At 43.7% G+C, this 25,795-nt stretch overlaps 3 protein-coding genes across 4 annotated transcripts in view; all 3 read right to left on the bottom strand.

The window, feature by feature from the left end:
* Positions 1 to 983: 983 nt before the first annotated feature.
* LAYN (layilin) lies at positions 984 to 23,933 on the bottom strand. 2 transcript variants are annotated; one of them, XM_090265909.1, is made up of 7 exons: positions 23,729 to 23,933; positions 20,215 to 20,512; positions 14,060 to 14,217; positions 6,513 to 6,545; positions 5,813 to 5,896; positions 4,256 to 4,358; positions 984 to 2,506 (listed from the first exon to the last, which is right to left on the bottom strand). In XM_090265909.1, the coding sequence occupies exons 1-7, from the start codon at positions 23,811 to 23,813 to the stop codon at positions 2,143 to 2,145; spliced, it is 1,125 nt and encodes a 374-aa protein (XP_090122035.1). In that variant the 5' UTR covers positions 23,814 to 23,933; the 3' UTR covers positions 984 to 2,142. The 2 variants fall into 2 exon arrangements, with proteins under 2 accessions (XP_090122035.1, XP_090122034.1); XM_090265908.1 differs by lacking the exon at positions 6,513 to 6,545.
* On the bottom strand, positions 9,796 to 10,672 carry LOC150018906 (small nuclear ribonucleoprotein Sm D3). Its single transcript, XM_090265907.1, has one exon. The coding sequence runs from the start codon at positions 10,561 to 10,563 to the stop codon at positions 10,183 to 10,185; it is 381 nt and encodes a 126-aa protein (XP_090122033.1). The 5' UTR covers positions 10,564 to 10,672; the 3' UTR covers positions 9,796 to 10,182.
* A 253-nt stretch (positions 23,934 to 24,186) lies between the features above and the next one.
* HOATZ (HOATZ cilia and flagella associated protein) overlaps positions 24,187 to 25,795 on the bottom strand; it is a 33,303-nt gene continuing 31,694 nt past the window's right edge. Inside the window, exon 6 of the mRNA XM_090267338.1 lies at positions 24,187 to 24,337. Coding sequence (XP_090123464.1) covers positions 24,187 to 24,337 — 151 coding nt within the window. The remainder of the gene's footprint in view (positions 24,338 to 25,795) is intronic.

The raw sequence follows: 25,795 nt of genomic DNA, 5'->3' as shown, positions 1-25,795 counted from the left end.
TTAGCATGTTTCCTGACACAAAGTAGGTGTAATTAAACTTGTGAATAAATGAATAAATGAATGACATGAGAAAAAAATGAGGTTTCTCGCTAGCATGTTCAGAAAAGTGTGTAACTTATTGTACAACCCAACTTATCCAAGCCTTGGCCTGTGTGTTACATCTAAGACAGTGTATGGCACAGAGTAGGTATTCAATACATTCTTTTTAAGTTGATAGACCCAAAGAATTATTTGATATACACATTTCATCTCTTGTGTGTGTCATAGTGGGGAAAAAAAGCCTGGGAACTATTGTTTTTAAATGATGAGATGGGTTTATTAAAATTTTAAATGATAACTAGATAAACTCAATGTTCAATTTGAACAGAAACGTTTGATAAAAGTTTGTTAAAATAGTGAAGTGCAATTACTAGAGATAGTAATGGAGTTGGATGAATTCAGGCTAATCTGAGGAGGAAAAGAAACTGAATAATTTAAATGCAGGGTAAGACTGGCTGTGTGCAAACCCAGAAGGAAGAAATCTGTGGATCTCAGCACACAAACAACAATGAGAAGATGCTGAAGGGGTCACTCAGATTATAACCTTAAGAGCAGGTCCTCATTTCAAGTTTTAGTGACATAATTAAAGCAAGCTGTTAACAATTCATCAGCCTTGTTTACTTGTCACTACTCTTCCTTCTTCCTCCACAGTGGTAGTGCTTTTCAAACTAGAATAACTCAAGTACCTCTCTCACCAGGTGGAGTGTGAAAAACAGGTCCTACAAACTTTTGAAATATTTAGGCTATTTAGATCAGACTGAAAGATGAATTGTTCATCCATTCAACAAGTATTGATTGTCTATTCTGTGCAAGGTGCTGTCCTGGGTGTAGGAGGTACAATGCTGACAGGGCAGATAGGATCTCTACCCTTCTTGGGTTTACAGCCATTAGTGGCCAGAGTCGACGGTCACAGGGGAGAATAAAGGGATAGATCACAGAGCCAAGATGTGTAACTTCGATATTTTAGAGCAATGAATTACTTCTTCAGACCATGTGGTCACTGTTTTTGCTTGAAATGAAGTAACATCACAAAATGCACTTCCCTGAAGCAGGCATAAATTATGTTTTTGTATCCACCCAGTTCCCTGTCCCACCCAGCAGGACAGGTCATTGGGCAGTGATTACAATCCACTGCATTTGATGCAGCTCTGACCCAGACTAGTTCACTTTATCTTGTTTGGGGCTCCACATATGACATAAAGTTATAAATTCTTTAAAAACAATACATATGAAGAATGGTTAAAAGAATAGAATTGTTAAATTGATAGAGGGAGGTTGTTGGTGATTTAAATACTGGCCTTCAGACCTTCAAATGGTACAGGACTGATGTGAGGCCATGAAACCTCTCTCTGGATTTGAGTCCAAAAATATCGGAAACAGGTTCCTAAAACAAAAGAGAAGAATCATTGTCGTTATTATTAGTAGTAACATTGTGTTGATGCTGCACTAAAACAAACACACCAACAGAACAACGTGCAGTGTCAGGGTTGGGAACACACATTAGCCTAGAAGTATTTCCAACTTGGGATGTCAGGAGAAAGAAAAAAAGGTCCCACGAGGCCACATGCAGAGGAAGGGCTGTAGACACAGACTGACTAATATTCTGCTTCCTGCTTTTGATTTGATTTGATTCTTTGAAAAAAAGATACAAGCACTGCTGAGGTGCAGGCCAGCCCGATGCTAGCACATATAAGCTTTGAAATCGTCTGTAGTTTCTGCCTCTTTGTGATTACATGGGCTGGAAAGAAAAATGGAACCTGGGATTGGTGTCTGAAGTCCCATAGTCACAACCTCATTCCTGCCAATGAAAGTTCTGTCCCTTGCACGTCAGCTATAACCAATCAACTGACGTTTATTTTCTACTATGTCTAGACCCTGGGCAAGGTGCTTTCTCATAGATAAAGCTGGGTAAGAGGCCGAGATGAAGGGATATAGCCACAGCTTGGGGATTCAATAGGGGCTACTGGGGACCACATGCTCACCCCCGAGGACTTGGTAAAGGCATTTTCATAGGCCTTCTGAGTGTTTTCCTTATAGGAAATAGAAGACTTTTGCTTCTCTTTTCTTCCCTGTTCTTGTAAGCTTAAGTGTGTTTCAGGTGTCCTAATAACCATATATTTCATTTTCCACCCATCCACACTCCTTGCTTCTCCCCATTCGTTCAGGAGAGAGCTGGTAAATGCCATTGGTCACAAAGCCACTCTCTGAGCTCGCTAGAGTGATGAATCCGCTTTCCGATGGGTTCACAGCCATGTTGTCATAGTCACAAGACATGTCATCGGGAGTGGCTTTTCCCGAACACACTCGGAATGAAATGTTCTTCAGGTCTGGCCGGGTCTCGGCTAAATCAGCTTCACTTTGTTTTCGTATGATGTTGTAAACCTCTAAGTCCGGGCTGTTCCCTTGGTGAGGAGAGGGCCAAATGGTGTGCTGATCCTTTGTGCCGGGGCCCGGCTGCTCCTGTTTCCTAGGAAAGAAACCAGCACTGAGCATTTTAGACCCGGGGATTAAGAGTGTCCCTGGGCCTCCTGGCGGGAGGGAGGAGCTCATCCTGGGCAATCACTAGCTGCACTTCTCACCTGGCTAGACTTACCATGTCGGGGCTTCAGAGTGGGGTGGGATCACAAAACAGGAAATGTTATGTTCAAAGCGATTGTCTATAGGACAGAGGCACTTATCCTGGGGTCCCCAGAGCCCCCCCAGAGAATCCATGAATAGAACTGAATGGGAAAAAATAATACATTAAAAAAAAAAAAGCTCTTCTCTAAGTGAAATTTAGCATGGCCTTTAATTCTAGCTGTAGGCAATAAATCAGAATAGAATTAGTATATCTTGAATTTGATCAACAACAGTAATCAGATATTTTTATATCATATCACAGTTATAGTAGATAAACATTTTACTCTCATCTTTACTTTATAATTATAATTACACCCACCACTAAATAAAGAAGCATTCATAAAGAAGTACATGTATTACTGTATCATTCATTTTTTGGAAATATTTTGCTAAACTACATATTAGTATAATTGCTTCCCTTGCAATTCAATGTATTTTATTTTATGCATTTAAAAATATTGTTCTGGGAAGAAGTCCATAGTCTTCACCAGACAGCTACAGGGGTATGTGGCACAGAAAAAGGTAAAAAACCTCTGAAAAAGACTACAGCTGCAGAGTCACAATCCCCAAATCTGGTGAGGTGCTAAATAGATAGAGTCGTCGTCGGCAGCCATCTGTCTCGAGAGACGATGGTGTAGCTTCTTAAGAGTCTATCTGCACTGCCGAGAATGGCTGTGCAGTCTGACTTGGGAGTGACACGGTATCTGTCTCCTCCTGTGTTGAAAATCGATAGAGTAAGGAAGGGAAATCAGGAGTCAACTGCAGAGTAAGCAGTGGTAAAAATTTTTGAACTGAATTCTATTTTCAGATTAAAAGGAATCAACTAATAAAATGATCATAGTAAGAGCTAATATTCTTGAATGCTTACTATATGCCCATTCTGTATGTATTAACTGCTTTAATTCTTATAATTCTATAAGGAAGTTGTCATTAAATGAAGTAGGTTCTACACTGGAATCCTACTAATTCATCTTTAATTGGTCATCAAAGGGTGTCAAATCTTGTTTTCCTATTATAAAGTGGGCATACCAGCCTTCTTGAGTGCACCATGATAATGTAGAATAAAAAGGGAGCTGAGAGGAGCTTTGAGCATCTCAAAAAGGGTGGCACATCATCTGTAAATAGTGTTGCCCTATTAGTATGGTTATTTTGTAGCAATCTACAATTGTGTATTTAATTGAAAGAAAAGTCAAAAGTATATGGCTATTTCATTTTGAATAAAGTGATTTAGTTTCAGATGTTTGCCAGAATGCTTTGAAAGAGATGTTTTTCATGTGGCTCACTATTCATTCCTTCACTAACCCAACAAAAAACTTTGGAGTGAGAGCATGCATTTATAGGAGCACTTTGCTGACTGATGCGTGGATATAGACTAACACAGTTTCACCCCTCAAGTCATTAAAAAAAATTAAAGAATGCAAGATCACTCTCAATCACAACTAAGCACAAATGCTTAGTACTTGTCACTGCATTGAGCATGGCCAAGAATTTACTCTCTTGGAGCTGCCATGGCTTTTAATTAAGTAAACAGGGCAATGTCCAAATCTCAGAGTTCATAAGACACCACAAAGGTTTAGACGATGAAGGTTTTACTTGCCTCCTCCTGCAGATCCAAACCCAACATACAACTGTGGTGATCCCAAGAAGGAGGAGAAGGGGAATGCAGGGGATTAGGATGTAGGCAAGATTCCAGGCTGCTTCTGAAAAGAACAATGCACATTATCAGCTTTAGTGATGTTTTTATGTGTTTCAAAACAGGCTTAAGAAGCAAAATCAATGTAATCAACACAGAGTATGCCAAAGAGCATCTAGTTTCAAAAAAATGAGCATTTTCTACCTGTCCTATTATTCTAGGTAACAGAGGAAAGAAGTTTAAATTTTGGGGCCTCATGTAAAAATATCAGAAGGGAAGTTTTAACTAATTCTTTTTTCAGATGAAAGATATTCTCTCTTCTTGTTCCTTCTCTCCCTTAATGAAGAAGAGACTGCTTGGGCAGCATTGATGTCTTTGACTCTAAAGACGGAAATGGGAAATAGTAGTTCCCAAGGTGCGGAGAGGGAGAGGGATGGAAAAAGAAGCAAGCCAGCAGTCTGAGTTATCACCAGGAAAGAGCAAGTGCTATGGAGCACATGAATCAGACTGCAGAACCTTCCCAGTGTTTCAGACTAAGACTGACTGGATTCACTTGGGCCCCCATGAGCAGTGATTGTGGAGGGATCTTCTGTCAGGGAATTTTCTCTCAAGGGGCTTGGGGAGGAATCGATGATTGGGGACTGACCCCTTTCCTCCTATCCATCCAGAGACTGTTGCTTTGTTTTACTATAAGACTGCAAACCTGACAACCAAACACACACATACACACACACACACACACACACACACACACACACACGCAAGTCCAAAATAAAACCCACTTTAAGTATTACCGTAATAACAAAGAGCAATAAAAGTTCCACCCATCTCTGCATAGCACTGTGTACTTTCATCAAAATATTTTCACATATGCACATTATCTCTCATAGAATAACAAATTTGATTATTGGGATTCCTGGGAGGGGCTCTAAATCTTTGGAATTTCTTAGGTGAGAAAACTATTACCACTTACATTATGTAAATGATTAAATTGAAGCACAGAGCTATTATGTGGTTTTTAAAAGTTGTCCAGTGACAAAAAACCAATTTCCCTCTTAAAACTCAAGGTGAGAGTCAAGGTTGAAAGTCCATTAATACTCCAATTTATCACCCCATATCCTTTCATCTTTTATGATTTAACTTCTAAAATGTTTTTGCCCATTTCTTCTATTTGTTTCACAAATGAATATTAATAATGGATGTTAATGCATGATGGTCTGGGTCTTTATGCTCTTATTTCTCTACATCCATTTTCTCAGTCTCTGCCCTAAGGCTCTATCTTCATGCAGATTTTTCAGCCCATGTAGTCTAATCTCCCCAATTGTCTTAAAATAGCTTAAGATTTGCATATTTCACTGATAAAATCTAATTTTTAATGCCGTTTTGGAAAGTCACAAATGCCCTGTCTAGTTCCATTGTTAAGTAGCAGTGGAAAGAAGAAAGTATAAAATGTTAACTGTGGATAATTTGTGGTCAAGAGAGTCCCATTATCTATTTTTTCCAGTAGAGTTCTGTATATACCTTCGTTTTCTTTAAAGGTTTCTTTGGCATCTTCTTTCTCTGTGTCTACTGGAAATAAGGGTGTGGCTGGATCTGTTCTTTCACCTGGAGACAGACACATGGACTTCAGAATATGAAGAAAGGCATCATAATCCAGATATCCTCTGAGGTCCTACCAGGTTCAAGGTGGGGTGTCAAAAGGCAATAGCAATTTGACCAGTGCCATTTATAAACATAGAAAAACAAAGGGTAGAATTTGCTGGTGTAGAGATTTACTTGTCTTTATCTTGCTGGTGAGATTCACGTACTGAATCATATACTGAAACAACCGGGAGGTGGCTCGCATCAAGGCACATTCAGTGCCGCGGTACTTAGGTGAGGAGTTGATGAGTCACTTCTAGGACCATCAATGATCAGTTGGGCTCACTTGTTTAATCAGATTGAGTTATTGCTTACACATTGTCAATAATGACAAGTAACATCTCAAACCGAATTTGCAGCTGTTCCTTTTCAGTTTTGAGAGAAATAGACAATGCTAGGAAGTGAGATTAATGAATTATTTATTATGGCTCTATGTGGTATATACCTGTTTAAATGTTCTGGGTTAACACCAGTAATCTTTCTGTTGAATAATCTGGTCTAAAGATCACATGACTCTAAACCTATGAAGAAGGGCTGTGAAATAGCCCAAATTAACCCAAATCTCAAAAGACAGGCTTACCTCTTGGCCCCATAGAAGGAGCTGTTGGTTCCTCTATAGCAAAAAGAAACAAAATAAAAATAATAACTAAATTTCCATGTCATCTGAGTGAAATTAGCCAGATCATGGATTCCATTTATTTGCTTATTCAGTCATCCAATAAACTATCTTAATGTTACTAGGTGCCAAGAATGGAGTTAGTAAGTCAAAAGGATCACTTGTGCACAAAGACTAGCCTTCCCCCATCTTTGCTTGGGCACCATTTTCTTTTTTAAAGAGTATTTTGAAATTTTTAAATATGAGAATTTCCAAATATACACAAAAATAGAAAGACTGGTATAATGAACCTTCATGTACCATCACTCACTGCAACTCTTATCAACATATGGTTAATCTAGTTTCAACAATAATCCCTACTCCTCCCCTACTACACTCAGGCCCAAATTATTTTAAAGCAATCCAAGACATTTTAACAATTCCTATTGAAATGTTTTAGAAAGAGCAACAAACACTGATCTATAAGCAGTAGAAGTAGCTGGGCTGGTAGACCACTGGTAAGCCCCTCGGTAGAGACTGGTGATCTAGAACCCTGAGTTATTTTAAGTATTTCAGAGAGCCTTGGGAAAGTCAGGTTGCACAGATAACCTGTAACAAATGTTTTCACTTTTGGCTAGGAGTGTGTCAGCCTCTTGTATTGGCAGTCACTCTCTTATGCTAATCAGATGCCCTGGGATTCATAGAGATTGGGTCCCCACTGGCAAGATTTTAGAATTCACAGTCCTAAGGCCAGGATGTCAAAGCTATTCAGAGAAAAAAACTTTTAATCATCTTCTCATAAGTTCATAAGTTTGTAGAGGTGATACACTCCATTAATTTATTTTAATAAAGGTACATAGTGCATGTTATATGATAGAAACATCATCATGTTCTGAGTGTTTTCTAAAAACAAACACAATTTATCCTGTTAACAGCCTTTTGAGGTAGGTGCTATTATTATTCTGATTTTGTACATGAGGAAACTGAAGGAAACTGATGTACAGGGTGATAACATAACTCCTCCAAATCTCTCAGCTGTTAGGTGGTAGCTGAACTGGGATTTGAATCAAACGGGCCCTGGCTGGATAGCTAATCAGTTAGAGCAGGTTTCTGACACACTAAGGTTGCAGGTTTGATGATCCGTCAGGGCACATACAAAAATCAACCAATGGATTGGACTTCCGGCCAAGATGGAGGCTTAGAAGGACACGCTAGGTCTCCCTCTACAACTATAGAGGAATACAACTACTTCAAAACAAAGGATAACTAGAAATTCCAGAAAATAAAACTACACAGAAGCCCAACACATGAAGTTATAAACCAGCGGTGCCATTTGGGCAGGTAAGAGTTAAAGAAGGCAAAGCTGTTTGCGGAGCGGCGGGCGGGGCGGCGAAAAATCCCGGAGGCAATCAAGCCCCTGGCGTGCGGGACTCCAATCAAGCCCCTGGCGTGCACGACTCCGGCGCTGGGGAGAGCGGCCTCCGCATCGCCTTGAACAGTGAGGCCCAGGGGGGCAGGAGGACGGATCCCGGTCTCCTAGCTGAATAACTGTGTGAATCCATCTTGGACCCCCGCCCCCACAGAAAGCACCACAGGGCTGCGAAATAGGTCGCAGACAGACACCGGTCGCTAATTTGTGACGGGTGCACAGGCACCGCCCCGGACAGCCGGCCCAGGAAAACAAAACGCATCTGTCAAAATGTGGCAGACAACTATAGAAATCCCGGTGGCACAACTCACCAGACAGCAGATAGAGAACCTGACAGATGAACAGATAAGAAACCTGTCAGAGGCTCAGTTCTGGGCCATTGTTATCAGGTGGCTTACAGAATTCACAAAAGAGCAGGAAAAAGATATGAAAGAAGCGAAAAACTTTCATAACGAAAGGAACAAAACCACATACGAGACAGATGGTGAGGAATCCAGAGTTCATTTCAACAAACTGGAATATGGAGAAGGAACAAGCAGTCAACCAATGCAGCGAGAGGAAATGGGAAGCAACGATGAGAGGATCAGAAACCTCTAGGACAGCTATAAAAGGCCCAACATAAGAATCATTGGTTTGCCAGAGAATGAGGAAGATGAACTAGAACTTGAAAAATTGAGTGAAAATATAATAAAGGAGAACTTCCCAGACTTGGGGAAGGGAATAGACATGCAGGTCCAGGAAGCAAGGAGAGTTCCCAAGAGACTGGACCCAGGGAGAACCACTCCAAGACACATTATAATCAAAATGTCAAAAATTAAAGATAAAGAGAGAATCTTAAAAGCAGCAAGAGAGAAGAAAAGAATTATGTACAAAGGGGTCCCAATTAGACTATCAGCTGACTTCTCAAGGGAAACCCTACAGGCAAGAAGGGACTGGCAAGAAATATTCAAAGTAATGAAAATCCAAAACCTACAACCACGAATACTCTATCCAGTGAAATTGTCATTCAGAATAGAAGGACAGAGAAAGTGTTTCCAGGACAAAATAAAACTGAAAGAGTTCATTAGATCCAAACCACTGTTATATGAGATGTTAAAGGGACTGGTTTAAAAAACAGAAGCTAGGGAGATGAAACAAAGGCAAACGAAACAGGCAACGAGAGTGGAAAAGGAACTGTGGGTAAGGGAAGCATATTGGGGGGAGGTCAACAGGGAGGGGGAGTGGGGAGAGGGAGGGAGATGATATAGGAATTGGGGATCATGGTAGGAGGGAATGGAATAGACGGAGAGAGGTTGGGAGGAACTGTATGCACAACTAATGGACATAATCTAAAAGGGGGGGACAACTGGAGGGAGGGGGGCCACCGGGTGGAGGGGAGCAGAGGGAAGGGAAATTGGCACAAATGTAATATTTTAATCAATAAAACACATTAAATCTGAAAAAAAAAATCAACCAATGAATGCATAAATGAGTAGAACAACATTTCGATGTTTCTCTGTCTCTGTCTCTCTCAGATCAATAAATAAAAAATAAAATAAAATAAAATGAATTCAAATGAAAAGTAAAATCACAAAAAGACAAACTCTGTGCTAGGTAATGGAGATAAAGGCAAATGAAAAATGGTCCCATCCCTCTAAGGCTCTTACACTCTGCAGTTTGGCCATAAAATATGGAAATACAGAATAATATTAATAAATATTGATTTTGTGATGTTATATTACAATACTAGGTATCTTCAATAACATGACATGATCTATTCATTTTCCTGTCCTTCCACTGTGTAAATCTGCAGTAATCAGTATATATATATTTTTTTTTCCAAAATGAACACACAATCTGTATTTTTTCAAAAAGAAAAAAACACCAACCATATTTATTTAGTTGGACATCTCCCTTGAGCTAAAGAGAAAGATGTCAAAAGAAAACCTACGAGAGCCCTGGCCTGTGTACTTCGGTTGGACGTCATCTCGCAAACTGAAGAGTCACAGGTTCGATCATGGCACGCACAAAGGACAACCAATCGATGTTTCTGTCTCACATCAATGTCTCTCTCCCTCTCTTTCAGCCTCCCTTCCCCTCTCTCTAAAAGCAATGAAAAAAAAAAAAAAATCCTTGGGTGATGATACAAAAAAGAATACTGAGGACATGCACACAGGCACATACTCCACTCCATCTAGATAACTTGAAAGAAAAAAATAAGGAAAAAGTTCTGTTCAACAGATACATTTATCTTCGCTTCTGGAAGATGTTTCCACGTCCCATTCCACGTCCTCTTCCTCTTGCAGCCACTTGAGCCTTCAAAATGGCAGCTTTTCCCCGACCAGCCCCTGAGCCTTGGTTTTTATTCTTCATGCTCTTTAACATCGGTGCATTTTTCAGCATGTCAGGCAAAATCAGAAAGCGGATCTTGCTCCCACGTATATACACCTGCTCCAGCTGTGCCACTCGGCCATCTCTATACGTGACTGTGATGTTGGACATCTGGCAGTTCATGTTGTCTTCCGCCTCAATGAGCTTCCCACGATACACCTCACCGGTGTTTGTCTCACACGTCACAATGTGACCTTCAGCTTCATGCAGGACTTTAATCGGCACACCAATAGACATCTTGGCAGTAAGAGAGTTCGGCTTCGGTCGGCTCTTCTTTCCCGATGGAGCAGCGGTAGCAGCAACTCAAACCCCTACGAAAGCCTGAGGCTGGCGAATGGCGGTCCCGCTCTCCAGTAATCAGTATATTAACACAGCTTTTCCTTCAGTTGTGCAATATATCCACAATGTACTGCCTCCGATGACTTGTCTCTGATTTTCACTGAATCTTCCTGTGCCTTTAGCATATGCCAGAAGTAATCAACTGTTCAGATCTGGCTAGTATGCCACTTACTTACTCTACATGGTCATGGGGTCAAATCTAGTTTTAGATGTTATTCAATCAGTCCTTTGCCACTCTGGCATAATGGATGGTGTACTATCCATATTGGATGACCTTCCCCTAATCCATCAAAGTCTGGGGTTAATTAGTCAAACACGTGTTTCCAGTCCTCATGCCAACCATGTAGTGAAGGGGACAAACATAAAAAGGCAGTGAAAGTACTGTGTCTGTGAGGTGCTATGATTCTCATAAGAGGAACACCTAATCTAGTTTTGAGGGTCCCTGGAAGGTTTCCCAGAGGAAATTATTTTTTTTTTAATGTGTTTTATTGATTATAATATTACATTTGTGCCAATTTCCCTTCCCTCTGCTCCCCTCCACCCGGTGGCCCCCCTCCCTCCAGTTGTCCCCCCCTTTTAGATCATGTCCATTAGTTGTGCATACAGTTCTTCTCAACCTCTGTCTATTCCATTCCCTCCTACCATGATCCTTAATTCCTATATCATCTCCCTCCCTCTCCCCATTCCCCCTCCCTGTTGACCTCCCCCCAATATGTTCCCCGTACCTATAGTTCTATTTCCACTCTCGTTGCCTGTTTAGTTTGCCTTTGTTTCAATTCCCTAGCTTCTGTTGTTTCTTGTGATGCAGTTTTCATTTTAGATTTCATTGTCTTGATCCTCCTTTTTCTAAACCAGTCCCTTTAACATCTCATATAACAGTGGTTTGGATCTAATGAACTCTTTCAGTTTTATTTTGTCCTGGAAACACTTTCTCTGTCCTTCTATTCTGAATGACAATTTCGCTGGATAGAGTATTCGTGGTTGTAGGTTTTGGATTTTCATTACTTTGAATATTTCTTGCCAGTCCCTTCTTGCCTGTAGTGTTTCCCTTGAGAAGTCAGCTGATAGTCTAATTGGGACCCCTTTGTACATAATTCTTTTCTTCTCTCTTGCTGCTTTTAAGATTCTCTCTTTATCCTTAATTTTTGACATTTTGATTATAATGTGTCTTGGAGTGGTTCTCCCTGGGTCCAGTCTCTTGGGAACTCTCCTTGCTTCCTGGACCTGCATGTCTATTCCCTTCCCCAAGTCTGGGAAGTTCTCCTTTATTATATTTTCACTCAATTTTTCAAGTTCTAGTTCATCTTCCTCATTCTCTGGCAAACCAATGATTCTTATGTTGGGCCTTTTATAGCTGTCCCAGAGGTTTCTGATCCTCTCATCGTTGCTTCCCATTTCCTCTCGCTGCATTGGTTGACTGCTTGTTCCTTCTCCATATTCCAGTTTGTTGAAATGAACTCTGGATTCCTCACCATCTGTCTCGTATGTGGTTTTGTTCCTTTCGTTATGAGTGTTTTTCGCTTCTTTCTCATCTTTTTCCAGATCTTTTGTGAATTCTGTAAGCCACCTGATAACAATGGCCCAGAACTGAGCATCTGACAGGTTTCTTATCTGTTCATCTGTCAGGTTCTCCATCTGTTGCCTGGTGAGCTGTGCCACCGGGATTTCTATAGTTGTCTGCCTCATTTTGACAGATGCGTTTTGTTTTCTTGGGCCGGCTGTAGGGGGCAGTGCCTGTGTACTCGTAATGACCCAGCGACCAGCGCCGTTCGGCAGCCTTTCTTGCTGTGCCGTGGTGCTTTGTCGTCACAATCCAGCGACCGGTGCCTGTCCGCGACCTATTTCGCAGCCCTGTGGCGCTTTCTTTGGGGGCGGGGGTCCAAGATGGATTCACACAGTTATTCCGCTAGGAGACCGGGATCCGTCCTCCCGCCCCCCTGGGCCTCACTGTTCAAGGTGATGTGGTGGCTGCTTTCCCCAGCGTTGGGGTCGCGAGCTGCCGGGGGTTCGACTGCAGCCGGGGTTGTTCTCCCCGCCGCTGTCCCAGGTGCGACTGCAAACAGCACCGCCCCCTTTCGCTCCCCTTACCTGCCCAAAGGGCGCCGCTGGTTTATAACTTCATATGTTGGGCTTCCGTGTAGTTTTATTTTCTGGAATTTCTAGTTATCCTTTGTTTTGAAGTAGTTGTATTCCTCTCTAGTTGTAGAGGGAGACCTAGCGCGTCCGTCTAAGCCTCCATCTTAGGAAATTATTTTTTAAAATTTATTATTTTGAAGTAATTTCAGATTTATGAACATTTGCAAAAATAGTACGAAGCATTCCCATATAACCTCCACTGAAATGTTATCATATTTCATTTATTTAATTATTCTCTTTAATATCTCTCTCTTGCTGTCATTGCCCTGAAAGATGACCTGCTAGGACAGCATCTGTCTTTGCAATCACCCTACCTAAGACAACTCTGTATGCTGGGGAGGGCCAGGTCTCTGGGGAATAAAAGTCCCTTGATGGGGTGGGAAGAAAGGAAAGAAACCTTTTAGTAGCAAAAGTTGTAGCAAAAGCATAGTCAATGCAAATAATTTAAAAAAGAATTATTTAGTAACCAACTAGATATAGCAAGTCATGGTACTCCTTTCAGGAAAAAATGCTGAATTGGACCCAAGCAGTCGGCTTTGCAGAGGGGAGAAACATCAGGGACAGAACAAAGATCATGTCCAGTTTAGATCTAAGTCAGTTACAGTGGAGGAGTTTGGGAAACTCCAGCAGAATGAGACTACATTCTCATATACTTTATACCCTTAACAGCTCTAGAAGCAAATGCCAGTTGTATTTGAAAGGTTTATATAAAGGGTGGCCTGGGAGTTTGAGCTCATCAATGTGTCTGTTCTTTGTCCAATACCAGTGAAATAGGTGTATCTTATTATCTACAGCCTCTGGTCATTATTTGATTTCCTTAAAGCCCTGACAAATAATCTCACAGTGCTCATAGAAGACTGGAACAAAGGCCAGTTTCCTTTCATATTTCTTCTTTATTCCAAGATCCTACAGCCAACATCACATGTGGAAAGAATAAGAATTTGTAACTGTCTACTTAGAGGGCTTTTTTGTTTCCTGAAGTTCTTATAATTCTTGCTTCATTATACATAAATTAGGCCCTTTCTTTTCTTCATTCCCTTCTCTTAGCATCTGATACCCCTCTCCTTTGCTAGAATTACTCCTCAGTGAGGAAGGGTCACTCTATTTCCCTTTACAAGATTTCCCAGTTTTAACATTGCTGGCATTGGCAACAAGCTTTCTCAGAGACCACATAGCAAGTGCCTGGAACTAACAGCTGCTTATAAAATGAGACAGGAAATTGAGACTCAGCCTCATAACTTGAGAGAGGATTCATTACCCTTGGAATATTTGCAAATGAAATTGTTCTTCATGTTGCATCGGTCATCATTCCACTGGAACATATAAGGGCCCCCGACGCCGTTGGGTGCTGATGGCTGATGGTACATGACCACGCAGACCTCACTGCCACAGGAAGGTTCATCCACGTACCAGTTCCTGTAGGAAAGGGGTCAACAGTGGAGACAACTGGAGAAGGATCCACAAGACTTCAAAGCCTTTGTTTTCCCATTAAATTCCACTGACCATGAACTTAAGATTCTGCTTCAGAAAAAGATACAGAGAGAGGGAGGAATTGAAGTACGTACTGCCAGTAAGAACAGTTGCATGCTTTCTAATATGAACAGCTCAATCAATCATCTGACATTTGCCACAAACTCTTGGCAGGAAGGGAGGAACATATTATCCTATAATGTCTGCAAAGTAATTATTAGAAAAAGCAGCTAGCAGTGTCAGTCTGGACGATCTTATTTCTTTCTTGCTTTTTGATAACTGGGTTTGTTTTTCTTCTTTTTAGAAATCAGATGCATTGAGAAGAGGCATGACTTATCTCATCCAGACCTTGTCCTGCTCCCACCTCCTCCCACTTTTTAATTGGTTATGAGAGCTTTCCTAGCCCTGGGAAGACTTTCCAAAGTGTAGAGGGCCATCACAGCAGGTTGAGGGTGCAGGGCCAAGAAAGAGTAGAAGGCCCATGTAGCCTTTTTCAGTGGTTTCTAGTTCATCAGGCCCATCGATCAGCCTCCACTGCTAGATTTCTCATCTTTGTCTCCCTGGCTGCTGGGTGGGATGCATTAGTAGCCTCAGCTCCATCATACAGTGGTACTTGGAATTGCATGCTGCTGCTCAGTTGGATATGTGGGTGCCAGGTTTTGCATTCCATAGACAGTCTAAGTGCTGTGAGCACCCACCCCATGTATTATGCCAGGGCTGGGATCTAGTCTGCCTGATAACCCATCTGAGCTGTTTGTTTTCAGTATTCAGACCTTGCCCTGATGCTCAGATTGTTAGCTGGGCCCTGCTGCTCTGCCAACTGTTGTCAGAGCCCCTCCTTAGGAAACAGCTAAGAGACAGGTCTCCTCATAGCATCCATTATGGCTCTGCCTGGGTGCTGTGTTGCCATTAACCAAAAGGAAGATTCTTTGCTGTACCCACAGGGTTTTATGTGCTTAGACAACATCTGACCTTGCAACATTGCTTGGACACTCTGCCTGCACAGCTGGGGGCCCTGTCTGGGGCCACACCTCATTAGTAACCTCCAGGACATTCTCCGACTCTGTTGATGGGCCTCCTATACTTCGTTGCCTATTCTCCTCCCACTGGCCTTATGGCTGTATGTTATTTCATTTCACAGATGATAGAATATATGCAATATTATACCTGGCACCTGGTTTCCAGACTTGAGCCAGTTTTCAGGCTTGGAACTCACTGACAGAAGAAGAGGCTAGATTCCAAGGATGCTGCAATACCATGGCATGTGCAAGTGGTAATAAATTCCCCTGTTCTCCCAAACAGATTTATGGCCACTTACTCAAGTAACCGTATGCTTGGAAAAGAGGAATACTCAACTATTATGAAGACTATTGGGCACAAGGTGCAAATTGACATCAATATCCAAAGACCTGAAGTGTTATCAAAGCTACCCATTAGAGTGGTAGCCTATTGAACCCAGGTATCAAGTGGAATTCTGGTCCAGGATCAGCTAGTTCACAGTGGGACTCATCCTGTGGTTATTCCCCAGTCCCCAAATATATAAATTGAAAGTCTATAGGGTAAGAGCTATACTAGTGGAGAAGGTCAAGTGGAAGCCTCTGAATCTGCACTCTTCCCTCCCTTCTTCAAGATAGTAAATAAAAACAATATCTTATCCAGGGAAAGATGACAGAAAGTAGTGCCATTCCTAAAGACCTAGGGAATGCAACTGTGTATTCCCCATCACATCTCTGTTAAATTCATTAGTCTGGTTCCTGAAAAAACAAAACAAAAACAAAAACAAAAACAAAAAACAAGAAGATCCTGAAGGATAATACTGGAGTGGTGTCATCGTCATCGGCAGCCGTCCGTCTCGAGAGACGATGGTGTAGCTTCTTAAGAGTCTATCTGCACCACCGAGAATGGCTGTGCAGTCCGACTCGGGAGTGACACGGTATCTGTCTCCTCCCGTGTTGAATCGACATCTTGCGATGAAGCTGGAGTGTCCTCTCCAGTGAAGCTGAAGCTACAGAGCCTGGGCAGGGTGATATGGAGGGTCTGCTGTTGCCCATGCAGCAGACCCCCCCCTCTCTTCGCAGCTGAAGGATCCAAGGGAAAGACTGAGTCAATACAGCTTGGCTTCAGGTGCGCCGCAGGAGTTGCCGGTATTGACTACAACGTCAAACCGCCTTAGGGACTCCGGCTCCGGATTTTCTGTCGGGGTTTACTCCCTTAGCCTTTCCCCTGAAGAGGTATGCCGCAAGGCAGCGGAGGTTTTTTGGAATCAGAGTTTTCCTTCTCTGACTGGAGTGGTGTAAACTGAACCAAACAGAAGCCTCAATTGCAGCTGCTATGCCATAGGTAGTATCTTTGCTAGAGCGCATTAACATGCCCTTGGTACCTAGTATGCAGATCTGGTGAACACATTCTTTTCCATCTTTATCACAAAAAGAATCAAAAACAGTTTGCAGATATTTGGAATGGAACATAGTATACATTTATTGTCTTCCCTCAAGACTATACTAATTTTTCTGCCCTCTGTCCTAATATGGTGTGAAGAGACCCGGACTGCCTAGACATCTTGCAGAAAATCACACTGGACCACTATATTGCTGGCATCATTCCAATTGAACCAATGAGCAAGAAGCAGCTAGTATATCGGAGGCCTTCTTAGTAAGATTTGTGTGCCCCAAGGGTTGGAGATAAACCCTGTGAAGATTCAGGGACCTGCCACTTCATGAAAATGTGTAGGTGCCTGTTGATCTAGGGAATGCCAAAACATTGCTTTCAAATTAAAGGATTTCTTGCAGTAATTTAAAGCATCTTGCAATAACTTGAAGAAGGAAGCATGGCACCTAGTCAGCCTCTTTGGATTCTAGAGGTAAGATATTTCGTACCTGGGAATAAGGCTCTGGCCCATATACCAGCTGACACAAAGGCCTGATGGCTTGGAGTGTGGTCCAGGGCAGAAGAGGACACTGAAGCAGGTGTAGGCTGTGGTGCAAACAGACTTGCCACGTGGACAATATGATCAAATGGACCCTATTAGGGGCATCAGTGGTGGGAAGAATAATGCCATATAGAATTTGTGACAAGCCCCAGTGGGAGAATCACAATACAGACCTCTAGGATTCTGTAGCAAGGCCATGTCATCGATAGCTGAGGAAGAATCACCTGCATTGCTACTATGTGGAAACACCAGGAGACCATTCACTCCTACTTGCCCACCATGAATGAGGTACTGTCAGACATACAGTCACAGGTTGCCACGCCTGGATTTAATCCATTATAAGATAGAACAGGTATATATAGGACTGAAGGGCATTGTGTGAGTAGGACCAAAGGATAGGTACAGCAGACTTCCATGACATCTACCACTCTTGTAGCAGAGCCTCTTCTTCTGCTGACACCTACAGCTGTATAAGGGATCCCTTATGACTAGCTGAGAGAAGCAGCCCAAGCCTGGTTTGTGGAGAGGTCAGCCACGTATAGGAGGACAACACCAACTGGGCAACAGCTGCATTGTGTCCCGCTCAGAGGTGGCTCTGAAAAATCAAGTGTTAAAGGGACATCCTCCCAATGTCTAGAGCTGACTTGGTAGTTATTGGAAGTTAGAATATAAAAGGGCTCAGGGATAGAACAGAGAGCTTGGCCAACTGCTAAGGAGAAAAAAATCTTTCTAAAAGAAGAAAAAGTAAAAAAACTGGGAATGAGGAACTATTGGATAGAGTGATGTGAATAGCCATATGAGAATAGGCATAAAGTCATATGTTAAAGCCTACCAGAAAGCTCTAAACAACGAGGACAAAATGGCTCAGCCAGTCGATGTCAGCCAGCCTGTGAGCAGCTGCCCTAGTGCTCGCACAATAGATACCAGAGTAGGCACGGTGGCAGGGATGGAAGCTATGCCTGGCCTCAACAGTATAGGTCCCCACTCTCCAAGGATGATCTGGTGATTGCCAAACATCCAACCTTCCAGCAATAGAGACCAACACTAAGTCTCTGAAAAAACATCAACCCTCAGAGACCAGTCTGGCACTTGGTAGTAAGCTGTCAACATTGGACTCCTTCCAGTGATTCACTTTGACAGGAATAGGCACACAATCTGGATATGGGTTTGCTTTTCCTGCCTCAGGGCCTTAGTCAGCATCACTACCCAAAGGCTTACACAGTATTTGATCTGCCAACACAGGATTTCGAGCAACATCTCTCAGACCAAGGGACCTACTTTATAGCAAAGGAAGAGTAGGAGTAGGCACCTGGCCATAGGATTTGCTGGTTCTGTCATATGTTGCACTATCCTGAAGCTGCCAGCTTGACAGAGTGATAAAAGAGCTATTGAAAACGCAGCTGAAGCATGAGCTTAGACGCAATACTTCGTGTGAACAGGACATCATCCTCCAAGATGCAGTGTACACTTTGAATCAATGACCTTAGGGTCACCCTGTGTCCCCATGAGTAAGAATACATGGGTTTGGGAGCCTAGGGGTGGAAGCAGGAGTATTTCTGATTACTGTCACTTGGGGAATTTGTACTTCTTGTCTCTGCAATGCTGGGATCTACGAGTTTAAAGGTCCTGGTACCCAAAGGGTACCCATTACAAGATATAGCAAGAGTCTTTTTGAACTATGAGCTATGGCTGCCACTTGAGCACTCTGGGATCCTTGTGTCTAGGGACCAGCAGGCAAGAAGAGGACCCATTAGCTTTACAGGGGGTGACTGACCCTAGTCATGAGGAGGAAGGGCGTCTGCTGTTACACATTATGGGCAGAGGGAGATATGTCTGGCACCCAGGTTATCTACTTGGGTACCTGCTGGTACTCATGTGCTCAGTTTTGATGGTAAATGGAAAAGTGCAGCCTGAGGAGTGCAAGATGACTAGGGCCTCACATTCCCTAAGCAGAGGGAGAGGGGAATTGGACTGGATGGTAGGAGAGAGATGAATAAGTGTCCGTTGTGGCTGTGGGACCAGCTGCAGTGGTGGGGAATGCAGATCATCTTGTTAACCTTCTTTTTAAAGTTTCTCCTAGGAAGAGATGCCCATAAGAATCCCAAAGGAAGTCCTCCTGAAACTTAGATGAAGATGTGGATCTGATCAGCATAAAGGGTACTTTGATAGATGCTAAAATGCTGTCTTAAATGTAATAGGTAAAAAATATATATTTCAATTTAAATTCTTTTGATTGGTAATGAGTTTAAACTCTTTTTTCATATGATTGTTTACCATTCAGATTTTGTATTTTCTGAAATATCTGCTTAGGTCCTTTGCCTTTTTACCTTTTGCAGTTTTATTAACTTATGTAAACTTTAAGCATTTTATTGACTTAGATAAATTCATAAAAAGATACTCTTTGTTAAATTTGTTACAACACTTTTCCAGTCTTGTGTCTGTCTTTTAATTTTATATTTTTGATGTTTGTCCATGTGACTGTATTTCTTGGGGTGGGTAAAGGCGATGGCAATGCCATGGTGCCAGAGTCAGGTGTGAAGTGAGTGAGTCCTGATGCTGTAGGAGGGCTCTACACACTGCAGCCTTCCTTAAGCCCTCTCTTGGCCAATCCATAGAATTGGATCTTGGCTCTGATTTCTTGTGCACCATTCTGATACCCTGTGGCCTAGAATCCTATCTTAAGTCTTAGCCCCACAGACCTTCCATCTCTCACTGGAATTCTAGTCCAAAAATTCGGATAGCCAGAACATTGACTCGAAGTATTGCATGCCACAGAAACAATGCTTCTGGGCTACACCCTCCTGAACAGAGCTCTTTGGGTATGAGTTGAGCCCAGGTCAAGGCTGCTCCACCACCTTCACCACATCAATCTGGTCAGTGTTACTCTGGTGCTGCCTGGGCCGGCCTTCTCCTGTCCCTCACTAACCTGGCACAATGGATCTAGCCTGCATTTTTTTTTTTTTTTTTTTTAGTTAGGTCAAATGAGTTAGCTGCTGTGGGTTCCACACACTCACCTGAATGTTGATATGCTGCCATCAGTCCAAGAGTAAAGGTCCTGGCAGGCTGTGCTGTTGCTTTGTTTCTCCTCATGCCTCCTGAGCCCAATCCAGAAATCACCATCAGATGCCAGGAGGTTTTCGATGAACTTTTCTATCAGTCTCTGTTCATCTTCAGACTTGATGCTGACTAGCTGGCCCCCATCCCTCTGGCAAGCTGCTCTGGCTTCCTCAAAGTTCAGTCTTCGAGAAGCATCATGGAAGTAAATGACTTTATAACAAGGCCTCTGTGTTCCTCCCCGGCAGACAGGCTGCCCTAGAGAAAAAAGAAGCCAACCCATTTCAGTGCTGCCCACATATACCAGGGCATGTGGATGAAGCCTCCCTGGGGCAGGAATTCTGATTCCTCATCAGTGGACTGTTATAATGTCAGTTAGGGTTCTCAGGGTGAATTAATACCCCTTCCAGCATGGAGACGCAGTCAGTTAAACTATATTGTGTAGCAACTCCGTGTTTTGTTTGTTCCATTACAGATTTATAACAGCATACATTTTTTGACTAACCTTTAAAAGAGAAGTAGATGACCCTAGCTGGTGGGACTTGGTTGGTTGGAGCATCCTTCTGTAAACTAAAGTCGTGGGTTTGATTCCCAGTCAGGGCACATGCCTGGGTTGCAGGTTTGGTTACTGGTTGGAGCATATATGAAAGGCAACCGATCAATATTTCTCTCTCACATGGGTATTTCTCTTTCTCTCTCTCTCTTCCTCCCTTCCCCTCTCTCCAATTAAAAAAAAAAATTAAATAAGAAAACAAAAGAGAGGTAGGTGAATACCTATGTGTAGGGTACTGTTCTATGTGGCTATGAGAATTTTAGCCCAAGCCGTGTGCCAGGCTCCTGAGAGCCTTGTAAGACTTGACTGAAACACCGGGAAGGCCAGAGGCACAAAAAGTACTCTCATGCCATTAGTGTGGCTTTGAATGAATTATCTCTTTTGGTGCTTCCTTCAGGTAAGAGGGATATTCTGGAATTGGGCATGGGCTTCTCTACCTTGGAGCCCTCTTCCTAGTGACAGGAATGATAATTCACACAGTCTGTGGTATAAGCAGAAGCTATGAGCCTCAGATCTGTGTGGTTTTCTGCTACTGATCTTCGCTAAAGACAATTAATGTTTACTGAACTCCCACTATGTGCCATGAACTATGCTAAGGTTTTTCACATTTACATACATTATTTATCTCACTGACCTCTCATAGTAAGCCCCTAATATAGATATTGTTTATGTTCCATTTTACAGATGAGAAAATTGAGGCTTAGAGAAATTAAGTAATTTGGCTGTCACATAGCTATCAGCAGCACTCCCTAAGTCAGAGCCCAGATCTCATTACAAAGTCATGCTGGCAACCAGTGAGCTGTATTGCCCACTCCCTACTCCACCCCAGGCTCAGGTTGCACTGGGAGCCCATGTAATGTGTTTCACCTGACTGACACATGACAGGCGGAAGATCATCTTAGACAAATAGATGAGGTTCTACTGAGGAGCAATAACAAATTGTTCACCATTACACACCACCCTAGTTTGTGTCTGGGTGCCTGAAGCTTTGGTGCACCTGAAACTTTAGCCTCATTATTCCTTTGTTTAATCATCATGTATTGAGTGTACAGTCTGTGTCTAGCACTGTGATAAGTGCTGGGAATATGGAAACAAATGCCAGTTCCCAGCCCATAGGAGCAGACAGCATATGTTTCCAGATCCAGATGTACAAAGTGAAAACCAAACTTCAACAAGGGGAATCCCTTGCAGCAGAGAGCCACATCGTGGGATGTGGGTGTGAATTGCTGTCACAAAGCAAGAGATAAAGGATTTTGGTTTGGGAACCTCTTCCCAGCCCCCATGGAAGGTTCTCATGTTCCTAACTTGTTTTGCAGCTGTGCGGGGAGCCAGACAGCATTCATTATTCTCAATCCTGTCTAGAATACAGTGCGAACATGAACAGAGCACATATAGATTATCCAGAAAGCTCCTGTGATTTCTTATTTTCTATTTCCCCTTTCATTGCTTTGGTAAAGAAATTCTCAATAACAAGTTTTAAGAGTTTTGCATCTTCTTCCTTTCTGTGTCATTCTGCTATTGCTAAATAGACTTTAATAGGACTGGCCCACCAGCGAAATAGGAGGCCTAGGACATGGGACATTTTCACTAAAGAGGTGTTCTAGAGAAATTGGCACCACTGGACAGAGAGTCTGTGGCTGGGCTCCTGCCTGGGGAGAAGACTGGGCCAGCCCAGCCTCTGTGAGTCCTTAGAGATGGCTCCAAATGAGCCAGCAAGAGGACAAATGCATGAGCCCCAGGACCACCCAAACTGGTCACCAGCAACACCTAAGTTTGAGTTGAATTTACTGGTAGTCCCCACTAAACACTGTTGGATTATCAAGGGAAAACATAACACCTCAAAGGCATTTCCGGTATGGTCCAGCCTGGCCATACATCCCAAGTCAGCTGGTGAGTGCCAAAAGAGAGCCCAGCTGGAAGGATGCCCAGGAGCACATGTGGTTCCCCTGCCTTCAGGAAGTGTCTTTCTCTTATTTCCAGGAAGGGGGAGGGTGGGAGGACTTCAGTCTCTCACTAAAAAAGGCAGTACCCAAGCAGCCCAATTCAGTTACCCTTCTTGCACTCCACCCCATCGTGAAACCAGCTTTAGATTTTTTCAATCAACTGTTCAAGCACGAAAACGGGGTGCAGGTTTTCATTCTCCTCTCTCCCTCTCGGCCAGCCTGTCGCCTGCGAGGCCTACCTGAGAAAGAAAAGAGCCCCCCCCTCCCCCCACGCCCCAGCATGCAGAATGAATGGAAGAGGCGAGAAGCCAAAGCGCTGTACCTCCTCTGAGGTCCAAGTCCGAGGCTGCAGAGACACGACAGGAAGAAGATAGCAGAGAGTCATTTATTGGAGTCAGGCGGGGCTTGTCCCCCGCAAACTAGGTTTCTTTCCGATCTCTAAGCGCTTTTATTCCAAGTGCTGGACTCAGCCATCCCTCTGTCTCCTCCCAAAAGACTAGGAGTAACAGGCACTGCCGATCCAGAATCCCTATTGTACCCGCCATCTCTGGGGCCAGAAGACGTCCCCAGGGCGCAAAACAAGGGAGTGGGGGAGCCCGACCTGCATGAGGGTCCCGGGGTTTGCTGCCGCTGCGCTCAAAGAAGGGGCGCCTGTTAGGGCAGCTTTGCTCTCTGCCCACCTAGTCTACGTCCCCCGAATTCCCGTGACCCTGGGCCGGGAACGGACTTCGAGCGATCCAGGATATTCAGGGAATCCGCGTGGGTCTCAGCTGCAGGGCGATTGCTTCCCTGTGCGCCGAAGTGCTGGGTCCACCAGTAGGGTCGGGGCGCCACCCCCCCCACCCCCACCCCTATTCCGCGGAGGGCCAGAGAAGAGGCAGGGCAGCTCCGAGGACAGCAGCGACTTGGGTGTAGGGGGTGCATTGGGTGCATCAGCCGAACCCGCCAGGGAACCAGATTCCACAGCAGCTCACTTACCACTTAGCAGGCGCCCCGTCGTGCCCTGGAGCCCAGCCAGCAGCACTGCCAGCAGGACCGCCTGCGGCGCCGCTCTCAGTTGCATGGCCCGGCTCTAGTGCGCCCCCGGACACTCGGGCGCTACCGCGGGTGGACCTTCCGCCGCGTGCACCACTGCAACCGCGGCAGCAGCATCTCCGGAAGACCCACAGACCCAACACCCGGACAGGCGATGAGGGCGCAGAGCCAGAGTCTCTCCTCCGCCCCCTGGGACGTCACTGGAGGGAGGGCAGCCCCTCTGGCTGGCCCGCCCCCATTGCCTTCTGCCCCGAAATGGGCGCCAGACACTCGGCCGGCCGAGGGGAGCGTCCAGAGGAGGGGAGGGAGCTTCCCAAGAAGATCCTGCATCTGCCTAGGGCTCAGGGCTGGGGAAAACCCTAGTCTGGCTTCTCTGAAATCTGATGAAGAGGGCACTGTGCCTAAAAACTGAATCGCATCTCGCCCCTACTGCTGGGAGCATAGTTGAATTCACTGGGCACTCTAGGCCGGGCAGAATCGGTCAATGGGAGAGGCAAGGCACTAAGACCTCCATGGGGCTGGGTAGAGGAGTGCAAGTGCAGGCGTTCAGGGCTGCTCCCAAGAAAGGAGCAGTGGATGCAGAGAACAGACGCTGAAGGAAACACTAGCCAGACACGTTATGGGACAGTGTGGACAGCGTCCAGAGAGGGAGGCTAAGTGGAGCTCTGGCGAGAGGAGAGTAGCTCCACCAGAGGCCAAAGGGTGACTCTAAATTCAGCAGGAAAATAATATTGTTCTGCTTTCTGCAAGACTCATGTTGGGATGATTGTTCAGCCCTGGAGTTGTGCTAGAGGGACCCCAAGTCCTCTGGAAAAGCTTTCCTCATTAATCTAGTGTTCCTCCTTTGAACTCTCACAGTAGTTGTGTTTTACATTTGCTTCTTATAGTAAGCAAAAGGTTTTCAAATATATTCAGACAATAATAATGTGAGCCTCATGCCCCCAAACTAAGGTACTAAGAGACAGAAGGTGGGCCTGATTTCCTTGCTTTTCCCCCTCTGTGAAGCATAGCAGAAGTTCCATCTGGGCTACTGACTTCTGGGTTTTGGTCTCAGCTCAAACCACTGCAATTCTAGACAAACAGGCATGACCACAGGTGGAGAAATGGGGAAGGTGGAGAGGCCTGTTTCAGTAGCAGCTGATAATATAAGAAAGCTCTACTACACCATAAAACAGTAGCTTTAGCAGGAACTTATGGCAAGTTCATTTACAGCCAGGCTTTCTGTTCGAATTAGCGTATCTCAAATCCAACATATATTCTAAAAATTCCTGATTATCCAAACAATCAAAGGGAGAGTTGCTATAGTGAAAATCAGCCCTTGAGTTGGCATCTGATATTGTTTCCAGTCCTGCTTTTCTTCACTTAACATCTGTGTGGTCTTCAAGATTGTGTGTGTGTGTGTGTGTGTGTGCGCGTGCGCACCTAAATTTCAATTAAATCTTGGTAACACTAAAAGTTACCTTGAGTTTTGTGAAGGGTTGATAAGGCAAATAAATATTCAAGTGTGTACATAGCTGGGTACTTAACAACATCTATTACAACTTAGAGAAGATGTTACCTTGGTCCAGTCAATTAAGTTATGCCCCGAGTTTTCCCTTTCATGCCTTGGTGCTCATCCAGATAGACTTGGCTAAAGTATGCAATCAACGTAATGTGGTGGATTGCAGTAAGGACCCCAATTCTTCACATCATCCTATATCCATACACTTTACTATATGACTTTGTAGTTCCTCTTATTAAAGGAGCAGAGCATATTTCCCTACCTCTTGTCTTTGTGTTTGATCATGTGACTTGTTTGGCCAACAGAATGAACCAGAAGTTTCTGAGCCCAGACTCGAAAAGGCCTCATATGTTTTTATTTGTTTTTGTGCTTCTCTGCCACTCTCTGAGAGGACATAGCTCAGATGTCCCCTGGTCCATGTATATCTCAAAGAAGATACAAGGAGCACAGTTGCCTCAATCAATGTACATGTAGTGAAAAACAGACCTGCCCTAGGTGCTGTAGCCTGA

The sequence above is a fragment of the Furipterus horrens genome, unplaced genomic scaffold (assembly GCF_987537825.1).
Source record: "Furipterus horrens unplaced genomic scaffold, mFurHor1.1.pri manual_scaffold_2, whole genome shotgun sequence".
NCBI classification, from domain to species: Eukaryota; Metazoa; Chordata; class Mammalia; order Chiroptera; family Furipteridae; genus Furipterus; species Furipterus horrens.
The sequence above is the reverse complement of the archived record's forward strand: the minus strand, read 5'-3'. Positions and strand labels throughout refer to the sequence as shown.